Source organism: Ictidomys tridecemlineatus, chromosome 6 (assembly GCF_052094955.1).
Source record: "Ictidomys tridecemlineatus isolate mIctTri1 chromosome 6, mIctTri1.hap1, whole genome shotgun sequence".
NCBI lineage: Eukaryota > Metazoa > Chordata > Mammalia > Rodentia > Sciuridae > Ictidomys > Ictidomys tridecemlineatus.
The window spans coordinates 6685527-6704033 of NC_135482.1; the positions used below are offsets into that span (position 1 = coordinate 6685527).

Consider the following 18507-nt stretch of genomic DNA (forward strand, 5'->3'; position numbering starts at 1 on the left):
AGGGTGGACAGTGCAGGGGCCTGGGTTGGGCCGCCTGTCAGACATATCCCCTTCCTCTACGGCTGCAAGGCAGGGCCCAAACCTAGTGGCATTTCACCCCCTTATTTGTTTAGAACAACACAGTGAGTGCTGAACTCTGCACAGGCAGCAGTGAGCAGCTGCTCAGCACAGAGCTCGGCACACAGCAGTGACCAGGGAATGTTCTCGAGTGAACAAATGCACAAACCAGCGTGCACACTGGCCTTGGCTGATGGGCCTTTGTTCTTTCAGAACACTAGCAAGCACTGGCTATGTTACAGGGCTCAAAGGGCCACACACCCTATCCTGCCTTCCCCAGCCCCAATCTTCTGGGAGCGACTGCTGAGTGATAGAGCAAGGGGAAAGGCCTTGCTCACTGGCTGCGCTCTCCATGTCAAGGCACACGCTGCTTCCCCCTCTTCTTGGGGCAGTGGCCTCCTAAGCACTGGTTCCCGAGAAGCCTGTCTGGAACTGTGGTCCCCATGAGTACTCTCATGGTGCCTTCCAGTCCTCGCCCAGTCATCTTGCCTCAACCACCTCCTTCGGCTTTAGTGTCCCCTCTTGTTTTTGGCATCAGAGGTTGAACCCAGGGGCACTTAACCACTGAGTCACATCCCCAGCCCTTTTTAATTTTTATTTTGAGACAGGGTCCAATCCCCAAGTTGGTGGGATTACAGGTGTGTACAACCATGCCTGGCTTGTTTCCCCTCTTGAGCATACTACAGGACAGGAGGGAATTGACAGTCAGCCCATGCTTGCCAACTTGTCCACATGGAACCCTGTCTTTCTACCCAGAATCAACCCCTTTTAACTTAAGCAAAACTGAGGCCACCTTGTGATTCCTAATAGTCTGCATCACACATCATCACTAGCCTTATCCTAAGATAGGTGCTGCAGAGAAAGTGAATGATCACCTCCCATCACCCAGTCTGTCGACTATGGGCACTATGGGACACACAGGAGACAGCTTGGTTTTGTTGAAGAACATGGAGCCAGGTATGGTGATGCCTGCTACAACCCCGGCCATCACGAGGGGCCATTGGCAACTAGCAGGATCTATCTCAAAATAAAAAGTTAAAATAAAGGGCTGGGGATGTGGCTCAAGTGGTAGCGTGATCGTCTGGCATGCGTGAGGCCTGGGTTCGATCCTCAGCACCACATACAAACAAAGATATTGTGTCCGCCGAAAACTAAAAAATAAATATATTTAAAAAAAAAAAAAGTTAAAACAAGGGGCTGGGGATGTGGCTCAAGCAGTAGTGCGCTCACCTGGCATGCACAGGGCGCTGGGTTTAATCCTCAGTACCACATAAAAATAAAATAAAGATGTCGTGTCCACCGAAAACTAAAAGATATATATTAAAAAATTCTCTCTCTCTCTCTCTCTAAAAAAAAAAAAAAAAAAAAAAACAAGGGCTGGGGATTGGCTCAGTGCTGCTGAGTCAAACAAAGACTATAGAGAACAAGAAAAGGCACCCGCATGGAAGGTAAGTAGCAGGTAAGTAGTACCTGGTAAATTCAAGTCATTTCTACTTTGAGAAAGGGCAAGCGAGCCAGGGAATGCTTCTCTAGGATGCTCTGAGCCACTCCCTCTCCCAGGGTGACTCTCCACTAGCTAAGGCCCACGGTGGACCACCTTTCCACCAGTGCCTTGGGTGGGACAGGCCCAACTTCCATTCCATCTTTACATTCCACTGTTGCCTTCCACGCCAGACATATCCTGCCTATCAGGACAAAATTCAAAAGCCTGAAGGCTGCTGGATCCTGGCTCTTCCTCTGAGACAGGCCAGTCCAGCCCTGGGAGTCCTTGCAATGTGTTCCCTGTGCCCTGCTGTGAGGCTTACCAGGGCCACATGGGAACCTCACATGCAGCCCAGGCACCTACACAGGACGAGGCCAGCAGAAAGCGGGAGAGTCTTCCCTGCAGACCTTCTGACCCTTTTGATTGGATGCCATGTGCACATGTGACTTAAGTTAAAGAACAAAGTAGTTAAAAAAAAATTAAATACTATACAGATGATTCTGGGGCACATCCCTATTTCCACATAATTAATTGTGTATATGACTTTCATTTCCTTTGCCAGACCAGGGATTCTTGAATGACAGTGTCTATATTCTTTGTGTTCCCATGGTGCTCTGTATACAAGTACATAATAACATCTATTATGTGAAAACTCTGGAAAATGCAAATGAGCAAAGGTAAGGATCTGGAAAAGCAAAAGCTGACAAAGCAACATGACTGATGTGGCCAGATCAGGGTCTGGATGGGGAGGTAGGCTGCCACCACCAAGGTAGTGTTGGACTCTGTCCTGCAGAAATGTGGAGCCACCGAAGATCATCCCAGCAAGGGGGTCTCAAAAAAACACTGCACTGAGGGGATGGGGCAGTGTTACTCAGTGGTAGGGCATTTGCCTTGCATGCACAAGGCCTCAGGTTCAATTCCCAGCACCGCATCCACACAAGAAAAATTAATTCAATACTGCAATGAATCACAGGAAGGACAGAGCAAAACGGGAAGAGTGGAAGGGAGAGCAGCTAAGAGTCCCAGAGGGCTCCTGTCAGACCTTGATATGGAAATCCACAGGAAGTGTCCTGGAGCCTACCAACCGCTTCATGAGGTAGCCTTTCCAGTCGGTGAACTTGGCATGGATGGCTGTGGAGACACCGGCATAATCCTGGTTACAGCCTGGCAGTATCCTCACCCACCCAGAGATCATCAGAGGGGACTGAATAATTTATTTATGTCACTTCAGGCCAGCAATGACTTTTTCTTACAAAACCAGACTCCACAACATGGCTTGGCCCAGAAGCCAGGAGGACAGGAGGGAAGGAAGCAAGAAGCAAGTGGGTTCTGCTCTAGCCCAAGAGGCTCTGCCTCAACCAGGGCCCTCGGGAACCAGGACAGGGAAAGTTCTCATCAACTCACTCCGGGGAGGTACCAGGATCTTGCTATTGATGGCACACCACCCAATGGGGTGGACATCCACAGTTCCCAGGTTGCACCAGAAGTCATGGCTGGCATCATTTTCAAAGCCTTCATACCGGAGCAACACCCGGTACCCTGAAAGGAAAGGTGAGGGAGGATGGGATGGGAAAGGAACATTCCTAGGCCTTTCTTATTCTCCAGCCTAAGTCAGAATTCCCACTTCTTATTCTAAGAACTCCTTCCAGGCAAATGAAGCCCCTGTTGTCCAAAACAAAACGAATCCAAGCCAATTATTTGGAAATGTTATGGTAGTATGATGGTGAGACTGATTTTCTATACCCTGACTATCCCCACAATAAAACTACAGTTTCCAAGCTTGCCCACCGCCATCGTCCCCTCTAAGGCAGGACAAACCCAAGAAGAAGGACAGAGATGCCAGTGGGCGGGTTTTAATTTATAAAGCCAATTTCTGCCTGCACCACTGCCTACCGGCTTGAGATGTCACTCTACAGACATCTCAGGTGCTGCCCTGGCCAGAGGAACACCCACCTGCTGCCTGGATGACAGAGGCGATCCAGTACACCCGGCTGGGGAGTACAGCGTCACTGTTGAGCACCTCCACCTTCATCCCCTTCATCACGTCCTCCCACTGGTCATACAGCGGGACCTGTGTGGCCACAAGAGCATTCAAGGTGGGGAGTGAGCTTCCTGGGCTGGCAGGAGAGAGGCCCTCAGGCCTGAGTCACATCCTTCTCTACCTCAACTTTTCATGTCGCCACTGTGTACAGGAAACTAGGCTAGTACTAATACTCAGAGATGAGCAGGGCGAGCCCACTATCCCTGAAGAGCTGAGCTGAAACAGGGGTGGGAGAATGGGGGCAGGCCAGGGGACAGGTGGAGGTCCAGAGTCACAGACCTAAGTTCTAAACATTACAGGGCTAGCCCCCAGTCGTGTCAACCAGGGTATAACACATCTTGGCAAGCCTCAGTCTCTTTGTTACCATGTCAGCCTGGACAGTAACACATTTTAGCACTTACTATGTGCCAGGCACTGTTCTTGGTGCAAACACCAATACCTATCGTCACTCAACTTGGACAGTAAGTATCATGACCCCTTGTTCACAGAACTGCCTGGCCTCATGCTATCCCTGGCATGTCCTTCTCCTTAGTAGTGGGCTACCTGAGGCTGCCTTCCTAGTACATAAAATGCTTCTCTGCCAGTGGTACCTTGATTCTACCTTGAGAAAGCAGAATAATTTTTTCATTCTCAAGCCTGACCTAAGCCAGTGGAGGTGTTCTATCCATCTCCCTGGGCCCAGATATTGGTTTGTCACTGAACCAGGAAATAGTTGTGCTGGCCCAGACACACAGGGGCAGGTTTCTACAGAGCATATTGAATCTAGTGTGTTAAATGCAAGTACAATGTAACTCCTCTGCAAGGACAGTGCTGGGAGCCCTAGAGAATCTGGGCAAAGAAGAGGTTGCCCCAGTAAGGAGGATGCAGTCTTCATCAGCAACTCAGAGGAGTAGAGCTAGTTAACTGAGTAGAGAGCCAACTTGTCAACTGTGCAAGGCACTTCCCAGCATTCAAGAGCAGTTCAGAAAGGAGGGTAGACAGTGGGGTTTTTTCTGGTTAGAGGAGTCCTCAGGACTCAAGAGGTCTGGACTTCAGGGAATGGCAGTGAAAGACAAATGAAGACCCTGCTACAGGTGTCCCCCCAGGCCTGCAGGCTATTGTGGGTTACAGTGGCTAGGTATTAAGTTCCTGACCTCAAGCCCACCCCACCAGGATCTTGCCCTTCTGGTTCCTCAGTGATAGGAGCAAGAGAGTCTTCTGCAGAGGTTGGTCTAGGAGCTATCCACACCTGCCTCCTGCCACCAAGGGGCCCAGCCAGTATAAAAGCACTATGCTTTCAACAGGAAAAACGCTAAATAGTGGGGAGAAATGGGAGAAGGGCTTCAAAATTGGAAAGGCCCTCAGGGAAGGGCTGGGGGTAGCTCAGTGGTAGAGTGTGCACCCTGCAATCATGAAGACCTGGATCCCACCCCCAGCACCAAGAAGAAAAAGAAAAAGAAGGGTCCTTAGATATCAATTAACGTAGTGTAAATAAGCCAGGTAGGGACCTCAGGGAGGAGGTGCAGCTGAGCCGGGGGGGGGGGGGGGGGGGGGTAGGTAGGTGGGAGGGACCTTTAACAGGTGTCAGCAGGGGGTTTTCTGAGAAGCAGATGGAAAGGCACATGGAGCTATGGCAAGCCGGGGCTTCTCCACGCAGACCTGCCCACTGTTCTCTCCGGAGTGCGGCTATCCTGTGAGGTGGGAAGTACCAAAGCCAGCCCGTGCCCATCCCTGGCTGTCCCTCCCTCCCTGTCAGGGCACTCACGTGTTTAAAGCAGCTGACAGGAGCAGCCTTGTAACTGTGATCCTTCAGGAACTTCCCCCAGTCAAAACCCAAGACCAGAGCTGCAGAGCAGAAAGAGGAAGAGTGGAGGCTGAGGACCCACACAGCCATGCTAGGGACCTGCACCCTGAGGATCCAGGCAAGGCACAGAAGCAGGGCCCTTTCCTCAGCCAGCAGCCCCTAATAGCTCTGCACCTCAGCCCCTCACATATCACCATACCGGCCCCACTAATGGCCATCAGGATAGGGAGGACCAACCTACATGGCCCAGACACTCAGACTTAAGAGCAGATTAACATTCAGAGGGAAATCTCTCCCCTTTTTCCTCCAAATCAAGGGAAATTCAAATGTCCTTGGCTTAACTCCCAGGCCTCCTCCAGCCTCCCAATGGCCACAGATGATGTGAACAGATGGGAGGACCGCACACTTAGGCCCCTCCACCCTCCTGTCTATGGAGGGCAACTTCAATCAGGAACTCAGACCAACACAGCAGAGCTGCTTTGGGCCTACATACAATTTGCTCAGAAACTGCTACATTCAGAAAAATGAGAAAAAAGACCCTTTCCATCCTACTACCCTCCCTGCTTCACAAGCCCTCTGAACCAGACCTGGGCCTCCACTGCCCCAAGGAAAGAGAAGCCCTTGGGATAAAAGCAAAAAGAAACAAAATCATCTACATATTGGTTTTTGAGTGATCAAGAGTAGGAGCCCTGAAAACCAAAGGGTGTTTGAGGGATTTTCTGAAGTCATTCCCACAACACCCACCCAGGTGGGGTGATGCCATCCACAGCAAGCCTGGGTCTGGCCACCCTGCCGCAGGGTTTTCCCATCCTCGCTCTTAGAGAAGGCCACCCCGCCCTGCCCCCCACGCCAGCCTCTGCTGTCTCACCATCTTGTCCTGTTGGTGTCCCGTCTGCTAGCTGTCCTGTCCCTTGGGAGTGGAGGAAGGCTCCAATTTTGGCAGACCAGGCTGCCTTATGAAGGACTTTGGCTTTCTTGGTGGGTGGTTTTCCCTGGAGGGGACAGAAGATGAGTGTCCTGTTCTTGGTCCAGTTACTTCACCTCTTCAGGGCTTCAGTTTCTTTTGTAAAACTGAAGGATGGGCAATAGCTCTTGGCTCAGAGGGTGGGTACAGGGAAAGCTTGGGGTCACAGGAGCTGCAGGGCAGGGAGGGACATGTGTTCTGCTTCGCTCCTCAGGGCCTGCAGGAGAATGGCTACAGAGGGAGAAGAAACTCTCTGAAATGGGAGGCAACATTTTACATTTATGTGATTCTGGAAAGATAGACTTCAGCCTTCATCAGGTGCTCGAAGAGCACAGACCTTAAAGACTGATGTGATCTGTACCTTGTGCCATAATATATATATATATATTTTTTTCTCTTTGTGGTTCTGGAGATAGAACCCAGAACCTTGTATGTGTAGGCAAGTGCTCTGCCACTGAGCCACATCACCAGCCCTGTATCTTGTAACTTCAATACTGAGGAGAAAGGGCAGGAAGAGATGAGTGAAGCAGAAATGTGGGTTTGTGTATTTGCTTACTGCAGTACTGGAGACTGAACCCAGGGCCTCACACATCCTAGGCATTCTACCACTGAGTTGTATTCCCAACCCTTTATTTATTTATTTGTAGGTGAACACAATAACCTTTATTTTTTAATTTTTTGGTAGGTACTGGGAATTGAACTCAGGGGCACTCAACCACTGATCCAGCCCTATTTTGTATTTTATTTAGAGACAGGGTCTCACTGAGTTGCTTAGTGCCTCATAGTTGCTATGGCTGGCTTTTTTAAAAAATTATTATTATTTTTTTAGTTGTTGATGGACCTTTATTTTATTTATTTATATGTGGTACTGAGAATCGAACCCAGTGCCTCAAACGTGTTAGGCAAGTGCTCTACCATTGTGCTACAATCCCAGCCCCACTGAGGCTGGCTTTGAACTCGAGATCCTCCTGCCTCAGCCTCCTAAGTTGCTAGGATTTTAGGCATACACCACCACACCTGGCCCAACCCTTTATTTTTAAAAGCACATCTGTAGGCTGGGGATGTGGCTCAAGTGGTAGCGCGCTCACCTAGCATGCGGGCGGCCCGGGTCCGATCCTCAGCACCACATACAGACAAAGATGCTGTGTCCGCCAAATACTGAAAAATAAATATTAAAATTCTCTCTCTCTCTCTCCCTCTTTCTCCCTCTCTCTCTCTCTTTTTCTTTAAAAAAAAATAAAAATTAAAAAAAAAATAAAAGCACATCTATAATCTCAGCAACCTGGGAGTTTGAGATAGGAGGATCACCAAATTTGAAGTCAGCCTCAGCAAATTTACGAAGATCCTGTCTCAAAATAACAAAGAGAAAAAATTGAGAGAGGGTCTTGCTAAATTATCTAGGCTGACCTTGAACTTGTGGTTCTCCCCTGTCTCATCTTCTTAAGTAGCTGAGATTACAGGCGTGTGCCTCAGTACCTGGCAGAAAAGTGGATTTAGAGGCTGGGGCTATAGCTTAGTGGCAATGTTTGCCTAGCATGTGTGAGGTACTGGTTTCAATCCTTAGTACCACATAAAAATAAAAACAAACAAAATAATCTGCAGCTACAAAAAAGAAAAAAGAAAGAAATGTGGGCTTAAGTCCCAGCAGACCTTCAGTCAAATACTTCTACAATGTATTAAAAATATTTTTAGCTGTAGATTGACATAATACCTTTATTTTGTTTATTTATTTTTATGTGGTGCTGAGGATTGAATCCAATGCCTAACACATACTAGGTAAGCACTCTACCACTGAGCCACAACCCCAGCCCTAAAATTTTTAGTGATATCTCTTTAAGGTATTAAAACTCCTGAGCTTTTAAAAGGGAAATTTTAAATTTATTTTTATTTTTAAATTCAGTATAATGAAACAGGAATTATTTTAAATCCAGGTTTTTTCCCCCATCACTGCTAAGGCTTGAACCAGGGCCTCCCACATGCTAGGCAAGAGTTCTACCACTGAGCTACAACCCTGGCCCTGATATCCATATTTTAGGACCACTGATGGACTAGGAAGGCCAAGCCCTTAGCAAATAGGTCCTGTAGCTGTCATCAATATCATTAGCTCCCTGAGGACAGGGACATTTCCATGTTCTGACTAAAATCCACAAAATGAGGGGAACAATTGTAACTGTCTCAAAGTTGACAAAGCATATGAAGCACTAACCAGAGAGATCCAGCCTGCAGCAACTTCCAATAAATGTCAGGGCAGCGGTTCTCTAGCTTTGCAGCACGTTAGCACTGGCTGGGGGCTCTTTAAAATCCCCAGGTCTAGGCCATGCTCCATCCCAGTTTAATTGGAATCTTTGGGAGTCAGACACAAGCCTTGGTATTTTTAAAGTTTCCCAGGCAATGGCGACATGCAGACGAGTTTGCAAACCAGTGCTACACATGTGGACAACTGGAGGCCGGTACTTGTGATTACCATCCAGCCAAGGTTCCACTGTTGTCTTCCCACAGAGCCACCTGGGTGTCATTCCAAGTCCCTGGACCTCCACACACTGAATCAATGTATGGATAGGAGTGTGTTTCCATGTCTCCAAGTTCTATAAACATCAACCACTAGAGACTGGAAAGATTATCTATGCGACTGCCTATGACATGGAATCAGACAAAACACTGACTTCTGAGCCCCTGTGGCCTGCGATCCTCATGCTTGTTTCCCAGCTTCCTTCAAGGCATATATAAAATGTAGCATGGGGCTGGGGATGTGGCTCAAGCGGTAGCGCGCTCGCCTGGCATGCGTGGGGCGCTGGGTTCGATGCTCAGCACCAAATAAAAATAAAATAAAGATGTTGTGTCCACCGAAAACTAAAAAATAAATATTAAAAAAATCTCTCTCTCTTTGAAAGAAAGAAAATATGTGTAGGTTATAAAAAAATAATGAAAATAAAATAAAACAAAACGTAGTGTGAAGACCAAGGACATCAGGCACCCCCGAGATAAAACTGATAGTTTTATCAGTTCCTTGGGGGTAGGGAATAGAGGGTAGCTCCAGGGATTAATTCCTCTGTCCTCCGAAGTTTGAGGGCTTACTAAATACCAAGAAAATTTGAGGTTTCAGACAACCATAAGCAAAGAGCTCCTCCCCAAGCCCTTGCTGGTTCCTAGCCTTGGATCAGTTGGTGGTTCCTATCTCAGCACCCAGGGCCCAGGGAAGGGTGCAAGTGGTTGTCTCTCACCTGTAATCTAGCCAGGATACTGGCTTTTTTGGAGTTGGAGGAGTAGCTCCTGGAACAGGAGACACTGCAGAACCTCTTGGTCTTGGAGAAGAAGGCTTCCCGTGTGCCCACGATACCACACATCTCACAAACGGCTGGGAAGAGAATTTAGCACATGACTTACCAATATGGTTACCTCAAATCCAACAAAATGATGGGCCCTTCAAGCCTTGGGCACTGCACTAACCAGGTAAGCCCCAGTACCCACTAAGGCTGACAGCTGGAGAAGAGGAGGAAGCAGGAGGCGGGACTGCTGTGTGTGTGTGTGTGTGTGTGTGTGTGTGTTTGTGTGTATTTCCCCCTGCCCAGGACAGGGTGTCCCTATGTTGCCCAAGTTGGCCTCAAATTCCTGGGCTCAAGGGATCCTCCTGCCTCAGCCTCCTGAATAGCTGAGACCACCAGCATGCCACACACCCAGCCTGGCGTGTATATGTGAATCTGTCTCATCCAAGCTATGCTGCTTGGCTTTCCTTTGTTATATGAATGGTGGGGCTAGGAGAAATGCATGAGAAGGACTGGGCACATAAGCAGGTGTTAGCAACTTTTCAAGAGACGATGAAAGGGGAAAATGTGTGTAAAAGGAGGAAAACAGAAAAGTGCCAAAGTGAATCTCTGTGGCTTTATTTAAATAGTAAGGAGACTGAATTAAATCCATGTTTCAATCACCCGAGGAGCTTTTAAAAAATTCCAGAACCTAAGATTCTCATGAAATGGTTTGCTATGAGACACTGACATCTGTAGTGTTACAACCTCCCCAGGTGATTCTAATTTGCAGTCAGGGAACTTGTGGACTAGCTGGTTTCCAATGATTCCTTCTAGTGATGAAGTTCTAAGACTCTAAGAAAATGGTTGAGAGAAAATAGAAGGGAGAAAGACGAAAGAAAGGAAAATGAAAGAAAAGACAATATGAATAGAAAGACGGATCAACTGACAAAAAGTGTTAGATTATAGCTGGGTCCAGTGGCACATGCCTGTAATCCCAGCTCAGGAGGCTGAGGCAGGAGGATCATGAGTTCAAAGCCAACCTCAGCAAAAGCGAGGTGCTAAGCAACTCAGTGATACCCTGTCTCTAACACAAAATAGGGCTGGGGATGTGGCTCAGTGGCTGAGTTCAATCTCCAGTATGCCCCCCATCAAAAAAAAGTATTAGATTACTATTCCAAAAAGTTTAAGAAGCCAGGCGCAGTTGAACATGCCTGTAATCCTAGTGACTTGGGAGGCTGAGGAAGGATTCCAAGTTCAAGGCCAGACTCAACAATTAGACTCTGTCTCAAAATTTAAAAAAAAAAAAAGAGAGAGAGAGAGACAGACTTTTGACTGGGGATACAGCTCAGTTGGTAGAGTGCTTGCCTTGGACGCACAAGGCCCTGGGTTCCATGCCCAGCACCACAAAAAGTAAATAAATAAATAAATTTAAAAAAATAAAAAGGCCTGATGATGTAGCTCAATGGTAAAGAACCCCTAGGTTCAGTCCCCAGTGCTGGAAAACAAAACAAAACAAAAACAGAACTTAGAGATCAAGGAACGGAGATATCATCAAAGCCTGTCTAGCCCGCCTCTCTTCACACACTGGAGGCCCTGACACAGGCCCAGCAGCTATCCAAGCATTAGATCTCTGAAGCCCAGCTGGTTTCCAGATGATCCATGGGATTCTTAGTGCTCCACTCCATCCAGATCCTTTTGTTTTGGCAGTACTGAAGATTGAATTCAGGCAGGCTGTATCACTGAGCCACATCCCCAGCCTTTTAAAAAATTTATTCTGAGAAGGGGACTTGCTAAATTGCTCAGGCTGGTCTCAAACTTGTGATTTTCCTCCCACAGCCTCTCAAGTTGCCAGGATAAAAGGTGTGAGCCACTGCTCCTGGTTCCACCCAAATCCTCTTTCCTGGAGGTCACTTTATCCTGTACCCCCAACCACCAATTCCCTCATTTCTCACTAACAAGTTATTATTAATAGCCCACAAGTTACTATTATTATCTTTTTGGTGGTGCTAGGAATCAAACCAAGGGCCTCACCTGCTAGGCAAGTGCTCTACCACTGAGCCACACCCATAGTCCTCCACAAGGTATTATTTATCCCTTCTGGGAAGACATCCCACACCCCTTAAGATTTCCTATCTTCTCCACATGCAGACTGAGAAATCCCCAGCCTTCTCACACAAATGTAAAAGCAGTACCACGTTCCTGACTGGCATCTAATATGTGCTGCATAAACATTAGTTGAATCAAAGAATGAATGAGGGCTGGGGATGTGGCTCAAGTAGTAGCATGCTGGCCTGGCATGTGTGCGGCCCGGGTTCGATCCTCAGCACCACATACCAACAAAGATGTTGTGTCCGCCGAGAACTAAAATAAATAAATAAATTCTCTCTCTCTCTCTCTCTCTCTCTCTCTCCCCCTCTTTTCTCTCTTTGAAAAAAAAAAAAAAAGAATGAATGAAATCACAATTTGAAACCAGACCGCAATAGAGGAATGACCCCCCTGGCCAAGTCCTTAGACATCTGATCCATAAGATCAAGCAGTCTTTTACATCTGGATGGCTCTGGTCAAACCGCCTGTATTCATTCCCTGTTCCTTCATAACCTCCTGACTCCTCTCCATCTTCAGGGGTTACTGTGAAGGCACCTGGTTCAGAACCACTGCCATCCAAGGAGCGGGGAGTCCCAGGGCTGAGCAAATGCAGGGGGGAGGTTGGAAGCTCCCCTGCTTCTCGATCTTCATTTTCTGCTTCACTTGACTCCTCCAGATAGGAGCTGCTCTCACTGCCCACACTGCTGTTGTAACTCCGGAAACTATCATAGCCTCCAAACAGCTCTAAGTCATCATCTTCCTCTTCTTCCTCCATTGGTTCCGAAGATGGGGTCTCCTAGTGGAAGGATGACACAGACCAGGCAGAAAAAAATATGGTTGGTTTTAGTGTATGGGGAGAGAATCTGCAGATCTGCTACCAACCCACTTTCTGATTCTTTGTCAACATTTTGGGAAACATTTGAAATATCCTTTTTTTGCAAACACAAGTATCATTACTTCTTTTTATACATTTCTTCACCATAATTCAACACAACAGCATAAGACAGAAAATGTTAGGAATTCACTAGGCTCCTGTGGATCTACAAAGGATGATTTTATACACACACACACACACACACACACACACACACACACACACACATATATTTAAGTTGTAGTTCGACACAATACTTTCACTTTATTTATTTATTCTTATGTGGTGCTGAGGATCAAACCCAGGGCCACACATGTGCGAGGCAAGTGCTCTACCGCTGAGCCACAACCCCAGCCCCCAAAGGATGATATTTTAACATGGATGAAATAGAACACAGTGGCTGCAATTGTAGTTCAGTGGTGGAGCACTTGCCTTGCAAGTGTTAGGCACCGGCTTAAATTCTCAGCACCACAAAAAAATAAATAAAGTTATTGTGTCCATCTACAACTAAAAAATGTTAAAAAAAAAAAAAAGAAATAGAATACAGTTGTTCCTTGACTTTCAAGGGAGTTACATACTGATAAGTCCATCAAAAATTGAAAATATTTTAAGTGAAAATTGCATTTAGTATGCATAACCTATTAAATATCATAGCTGAGCAACACTGTACACCACAGTGTACTAAGCAATTTCCCCCAGATGATTGTGTCACTGACAAAGCTACAGTCACTGTCCAGCATCATGAGATATTATGCTACTTACTGGTAACTTGGGAACAGGCTAAAATTCAAAGTACAGTTTCTATTGAATGTATATTGCTTTCCCACCACTGTAAAATAAAAAAAAACCTGTAAGTTGGAAACCTGAAGTTTGTTTGACAATGTGAAAATATCTTAAATACCTCGAAAAGACATTCCAGGGGGCTGGGGTTGTGGCTCAGTGGCAGAGTGCTTGCCTAGCATGCATAAGGCACTGGGTTTGATCCCCAGCACCACATAAAGAAAACTAAATAAACAAAATAAAGGTATTGTGAGCATCTACAACTAAAAAAAAAATTATTATTATTTTTTTAAATTTCTCCTTTCTAGGGGCTGGGGATGTGGCTCAAGTGGTAGCGCGCTTGCCTAGCGTGCGTGAGGCACTGGGTTCAATTCTCAGCACCACATAAAAATAAAGATATTGTGTCCACCTAAAACTAAAAGATAAATATTAAAAAAATTTCTCCTTTCTAGAGTAGAAAACTTTTTTTTTTTTTTTTTTAAATTTTTTAATATTTATTTATTTTTAGTATTTGGCGGACACAACATCTTTGTTGGTATGTGGTGCTGAGGATCGAACCTGGGCCACACGCATGCCAGGCGAGCGCGCTACTGCTTGAGCCACATCCCCAGCCCTAGAGTAGAAAACTTATATTATAAATTCATTCTTCTTTGTTCAGCATCTATACCCCAAATAACTTCAACTAAAAACAAAAAACAACAACAACAAAAAAAAACCTCAGCATGGTGGCACACATCTATAATCCTAGCAGCTCTGGAGAATGAGGCAGGAGGATTGTGAGTTCAAAGCCAGCCTCAGCAACAGCGAGGTGCTAAGCAACTCAGTGAGACCTTGTCTCTAAATAAAATACAAAAAATAGGGTGGGGGATGTGGTTCAGTGGCTGAGTGCTCCTGAGTTCAATTCCTGGTATCTCGACCCCCCCGCCCCAAGAAAAAACAATTTAAGAGGCTGGGGTTGTGGGTCAATGGTAGAGCACTTGCCTGGTATGTGTGATGCTCTGGGTTCAATCCTCAGCACTGCATATAAATAAATGAACAAAATAAGGATCCATCAACAATTAAACAACTAAAAAAAAAAAAACTTAAAAACAATGCCAAAAAAAAAAAAAAAGTCAACACACACACACACACACACAATTTAAGTCAGGGAAAATTTAATTCAAGACCCAGACTGTGCCAAGAAAGATATGAAAGGCAGATGATACACAGGTAGCTATGACATGATGGTATATAGCACAACTTTATTTATTTGCACCAGGGATTGAACCCAGAGGCACTTAACCACTGAGCCACATCCCCAGCCCTTTTTTAATTATATATATATATTTTTTTTCAATGGACCTTTATTTATTTGTATATAGTGCTGAGGATCAAACCCAGTGCCTCACAAATGCTAGGCAAGTGTTCTACCACTGAGCTACAACCCCAGACCCCCCAGCCCTTTTTTTCTTAAATATTTTTTAGTTGTCAAAGGACCTTTATTTTATATGTGGTGCTGAGGATCAAACCCAGTGCCTCACATTCGGTAGGTAAGCAATCTGCCATTCAACCATAGCTCCAGCCTCACTCCCAGCTTTTTTTTTTTATATTTTATTTAGAGACAGGGTCTCACTGAATTGCTTAGCACCTTGCCATTGCTGAAGCCGGCTTTGAACTCAAGATCCTCCTGCCTCAGCCTCAGAAGCCGTTGGTATGTATCATAGTACAAGGCTGATTTTTTGTTTTAAAAAATAATTTTTTGGGGGGGGACTGGGGATGTGGCTCAAGCAGTATCGCGCTGGCCTGGCATGCATGCGGCCCAGGTTCGATCCCCAGCACCACATACAAAACAAAGATGTTATGTCCGCCGATAACTAAAAAATAAATATTAAAATTCTCCCTCTCCCTCTCTCACTCTCTTTAAAAAAAAAAAAAAATTCTCTCTAAAAAAAATAAATAGGGGCTGGGGATGTGGCTCAAGCGGTAGCGCGCTCGCCTGGCATGCGTGCGGCCCGGGTTCGACCCTCAGCACCACATACTAACAAAGATGTTGTGTCCGCTGAGAACTGAAAAATAAATATTAAAAATTCTCTCTCTCTCTCTCCCCTCTCTCTTAAAAAAAATTAAAAAAAAAAAATAAAATAAATAAATAAATATTTTTTTGTTATAGATGAACACACTACCTTTTTTTCTTTATCTTTTTTTTTTAATGAACTCATTTTTTTTTAGATGTGTAGACCTTTATTTTATGCATTTACTTATATGAGGTGCCGAAAATCAAACCCATGCTAGGCAAGCGCTCTACCACTGAGCCACAGCCTCAGCCCAATGCCTTTGTTTTATTTACTTATTTTTATATGGTGCTGAGGCTCAAACCTGGTGCTTCACATGTGCTAGGTAAGCTATCTACCACTGACCTCAGCCCCAGCCCTTTAATTAGGTATGTATGCATTTATTTTTGGTACTGGGGATTGAACCTGGGACTCTTAACCACTAAGCCACATCCTCAGCTGTTTATTTTATTTTATTTTATTTATTTTTGAGATAGGGTCTCACTAAGTTGTAACACAGCTTTAAATTAAGCTCTGATTCTAACTAGCTACAGGTCTTTAGGCAATTCATTCAACCTCTATGGCCCTCTATTTTCTTTCTTTCTTTCTTTCGTTTTTAAACATATTTTTTAGGGACTGGGGTTGTGGCTCAGCTCATAAGAGATCCTGGATTCGATCCTCAGCACCACATAAAAATAAATAAATAAATAAACAAAATAAAGATATTGTGTCCATGTATAACTTTTTAAAAAAATTTTATTAGGTGTAAATGGACACGACACAATGCCTTTATTTTTATGTGGTGCTGAGGATCGAACCCGGGTCCCGCCCATACTAGGGGAGTGCTCTACCACTGAGCCACAATCCCAGCCCATCCTAAAATATTTTTTAGTTGTCAATGGACCTTTATTTTCTTTATTTATATGTGGTGCTGAGAATGGAACCCAGTGCCTCACACATGCTAGGCAAATGCTCTACCACTGAGCCACAACCCTAGTCCCTGGGTCTCTATTTTCTTATCTATGAAATAAGAAAATTTTTGGCTCACAGGCTATGAGATATGAATGGGATATATGTGAAGCAAGGTGGAGTTTGGGGATCTGTGCCAAATACCATCTCTAGTGCTTGCTAGCTAAGAACTTATAACATGTCAATCTCTCAGTGTCTTCATTTTCACAAAACGAGCATAACACAAGCTATTTATTTATTTTATTTAAAAGTATTTTTAATTGTAAATGGACACAATATCTTTTTTATTTATGTGTTTTTATGTGGTGCTGAGGATGGAACCTAGTGCCTCACATGTGCAGGCAAGTGCTCTACACTAAGCTATAATCCCAACCCAACAATACTGATTTAAAAGGATTTAAGGGGAAAGATATAATACTATAAAGCACTCAGAACAGCGACTTACACATACTAAGTCCTCAATAAACGCTGGCAAATATTTTTGGCTCAAAGCATGGTTTCTCAAATCAGATTTGCCTGGGTTTAAGACGTGGCTCTATCACTTATCAACTGCGTTTGTGATTTTGTGCAAGATATTTAGCCTTGCTACCTAAGCAATACGATGGAGATAACAACAAGACTTCTTTAGAGGATTATTATGAAGATTGAGGTCAGAGGTAAAGCTTCATTCTACTTTCAGCAATTAGTGACAGCTCTGAAAGTGTTAGCTATTATTCTTATTTTCCATTTTTAATTCTCCTTTATCCTTAAAGTTTCCCAGCACATGCAAATATGCTAGAAAGGAAACGGAATTTAAATATAAGGAGCCCAGTAGCCAAATGATTGAAGGGTGGGTGGGTTACAGGTTGTTGTAGCGGAGTGGAAAAGGCAATGACAAGATTTTGGAGGCTGATTTACCCCACCTCCTTCCCTTTCCAGCTGTGTTGAGCCTCTGGGAACTCACTACCTCTCTAAGTCTCCGCTGCTTTAACCATAGACGTGAAGCCACATCCCAGGACGGCGAGGGCGTTTGGAGACCATGCACGCGAACGCTTCAGGCACGGAATAATATTAAACCTCATGTCCCTTCGCTTCCCACCTGGATGCGAGAGGCCTCAACAATCCCTTAGGAACGCGACCACGAGACGAGGAAGACAAAGATCCAAGTGCTCACAGAGCTGGACCCACGTCCCCTTCCCCAGGCTAGCGGGATTTCCTCCCTGAACTCGCAAAGCGACGCGGGTCGCAGGAGCAAAAAGTGACGGCAATTGCCTCTGGCCCTAGCTGGACCTACTACCTCAGTTTACCAATCCGTCCACCCTCATCCCTCCACGCTCACAGAGTCGCCGAAAGGCCTAAAGACGGATCCGTTGAGCGAGGTTCTCCAGGTTCCCTTTCGCAGTAGTGCTAAGTCTCCTCCCTCTCACCTCAATGCTCCGGGGTTTCTCCATGAGACCTCAGTTTCTTCTACCGTCACCAGGTGCAGGAAGCCATATTGGCCTCGCCGCTCTCCCGGGGCGCACTCATTGGCTGCCTCCCTGAGCCGCGGGCCAATCACGCTGCAGGAAAGAGGGAAAGCCGGTTCCGTGCCCCCCTCCCCCCCGGGGAGCTGGAAAGCCGTGGGCGGTTGTGGGACTTGTAGTTCTCCTCTGTGCGCGTTGCCACAGCGACGCGAAAACCTCAGTGCTGGTACTGCTCGCACCTATTTTCCTTGTTAAAATAACCTGCGCTCTCATTCCGATCGAATTCTTTATTAGGTGATTATTGAGCACCTATGATAGATACTTGTAGGCGCCAGCAATAGCCTTGCATCCTCCCTAGAGATTTAAGGTGCTGGTGCTCTACTGTAATCCCAGCTACTGGGGGTGCTGAGGCAGGAGGATTGCAAATCGCAAATTCGAAGCAAGGCTGGGCAATTTAGCGAGACTTTGTATCAAAATAAAATAAATAAAGGCTGGGAATGTAACTCAGTGGTAGAGTGCCTCTGAGCTCAAGCCTCAGCAATCAGGAAAGGAGGAGAGGGAGAGATAATAATATAAAGTATTGGACCAGGATGCCTAGAAGGCGGACTAATATCCAATTCAGGCAAAACCTTTAATACTCTATGCCCAATGCTATAAATGTCCAGCTCACTCAGATCCTCAACATTGCTGGGACATGGTGGCGCACGCCTGTAATCCCAGTGAAGCAGGAGGATTGAGAGTTCAAAGCCAGCCT

At 45.7% G+C, this 18507-nt stretch overlaps 1 protein-coding gene across 4 annotated transcripts in view; it reads right to left on the reverse strand.

Annotated features, from left to right (window-relative positions):
* L3mbtl2 (L3MBTL histone methyl-lysine binding protein 2) overlaps nucleotides 1–17858 on the reverse strand; it is a 24196-nt gene extending 6338 nt beyond the window's left edge. Inside the window, exons 1-9 of one of the 4 annotated variants that reach the window (XM_040277563.2) lie at nucleotides 17718–17826; nucleotides 14294–14329; nucleotides 12214–12454; nucleotides 9550–9683; nucleotides 6233–6356; nucleotides 5326–5405; nucleotides 3494–3611; nucleotides 2945–3079; nucleotides 2583–2671 (exon numbers count right to left, since the gene is read on the reverse strand). In XM_040277563.2, coding sequence (XP_040133497.1) covers nucleotides 2583–2671; nucleotides 2945–3079; nucleotides 3494–3611; nucleotides 5326–5405; nucleotides 6233–6356; nucleotides 9550–9683; nucleotides 12214–12433 — 900 coding nt within the window. In that variant the 5' untranslated portion in view covers nucleotides 12434–12454; nucleotides 14294–14329; nucleotides 17718–17826. Of the gene's footprint in view, nucleotides 1–2582; nucleotides 2672–2944; nucleotides 3080–3493; nucleotides 3612–5325; nucleotides 5406–6232; nucleotides 6357–9549; nucleotides 9684–12213; nucleotides 12455–13294; nucleotides 13318–14293; nucleotides 14330–17629 lie in introns of those variants that run through there. The other 3 variants (XM_005322213.5, XM_021724398.3, XM_078052681.1) reach the window with 3 other exon arrangements.
* Between the last annotated feature and the right edge of the window lie 649 nt (nucleotides 17859–18507).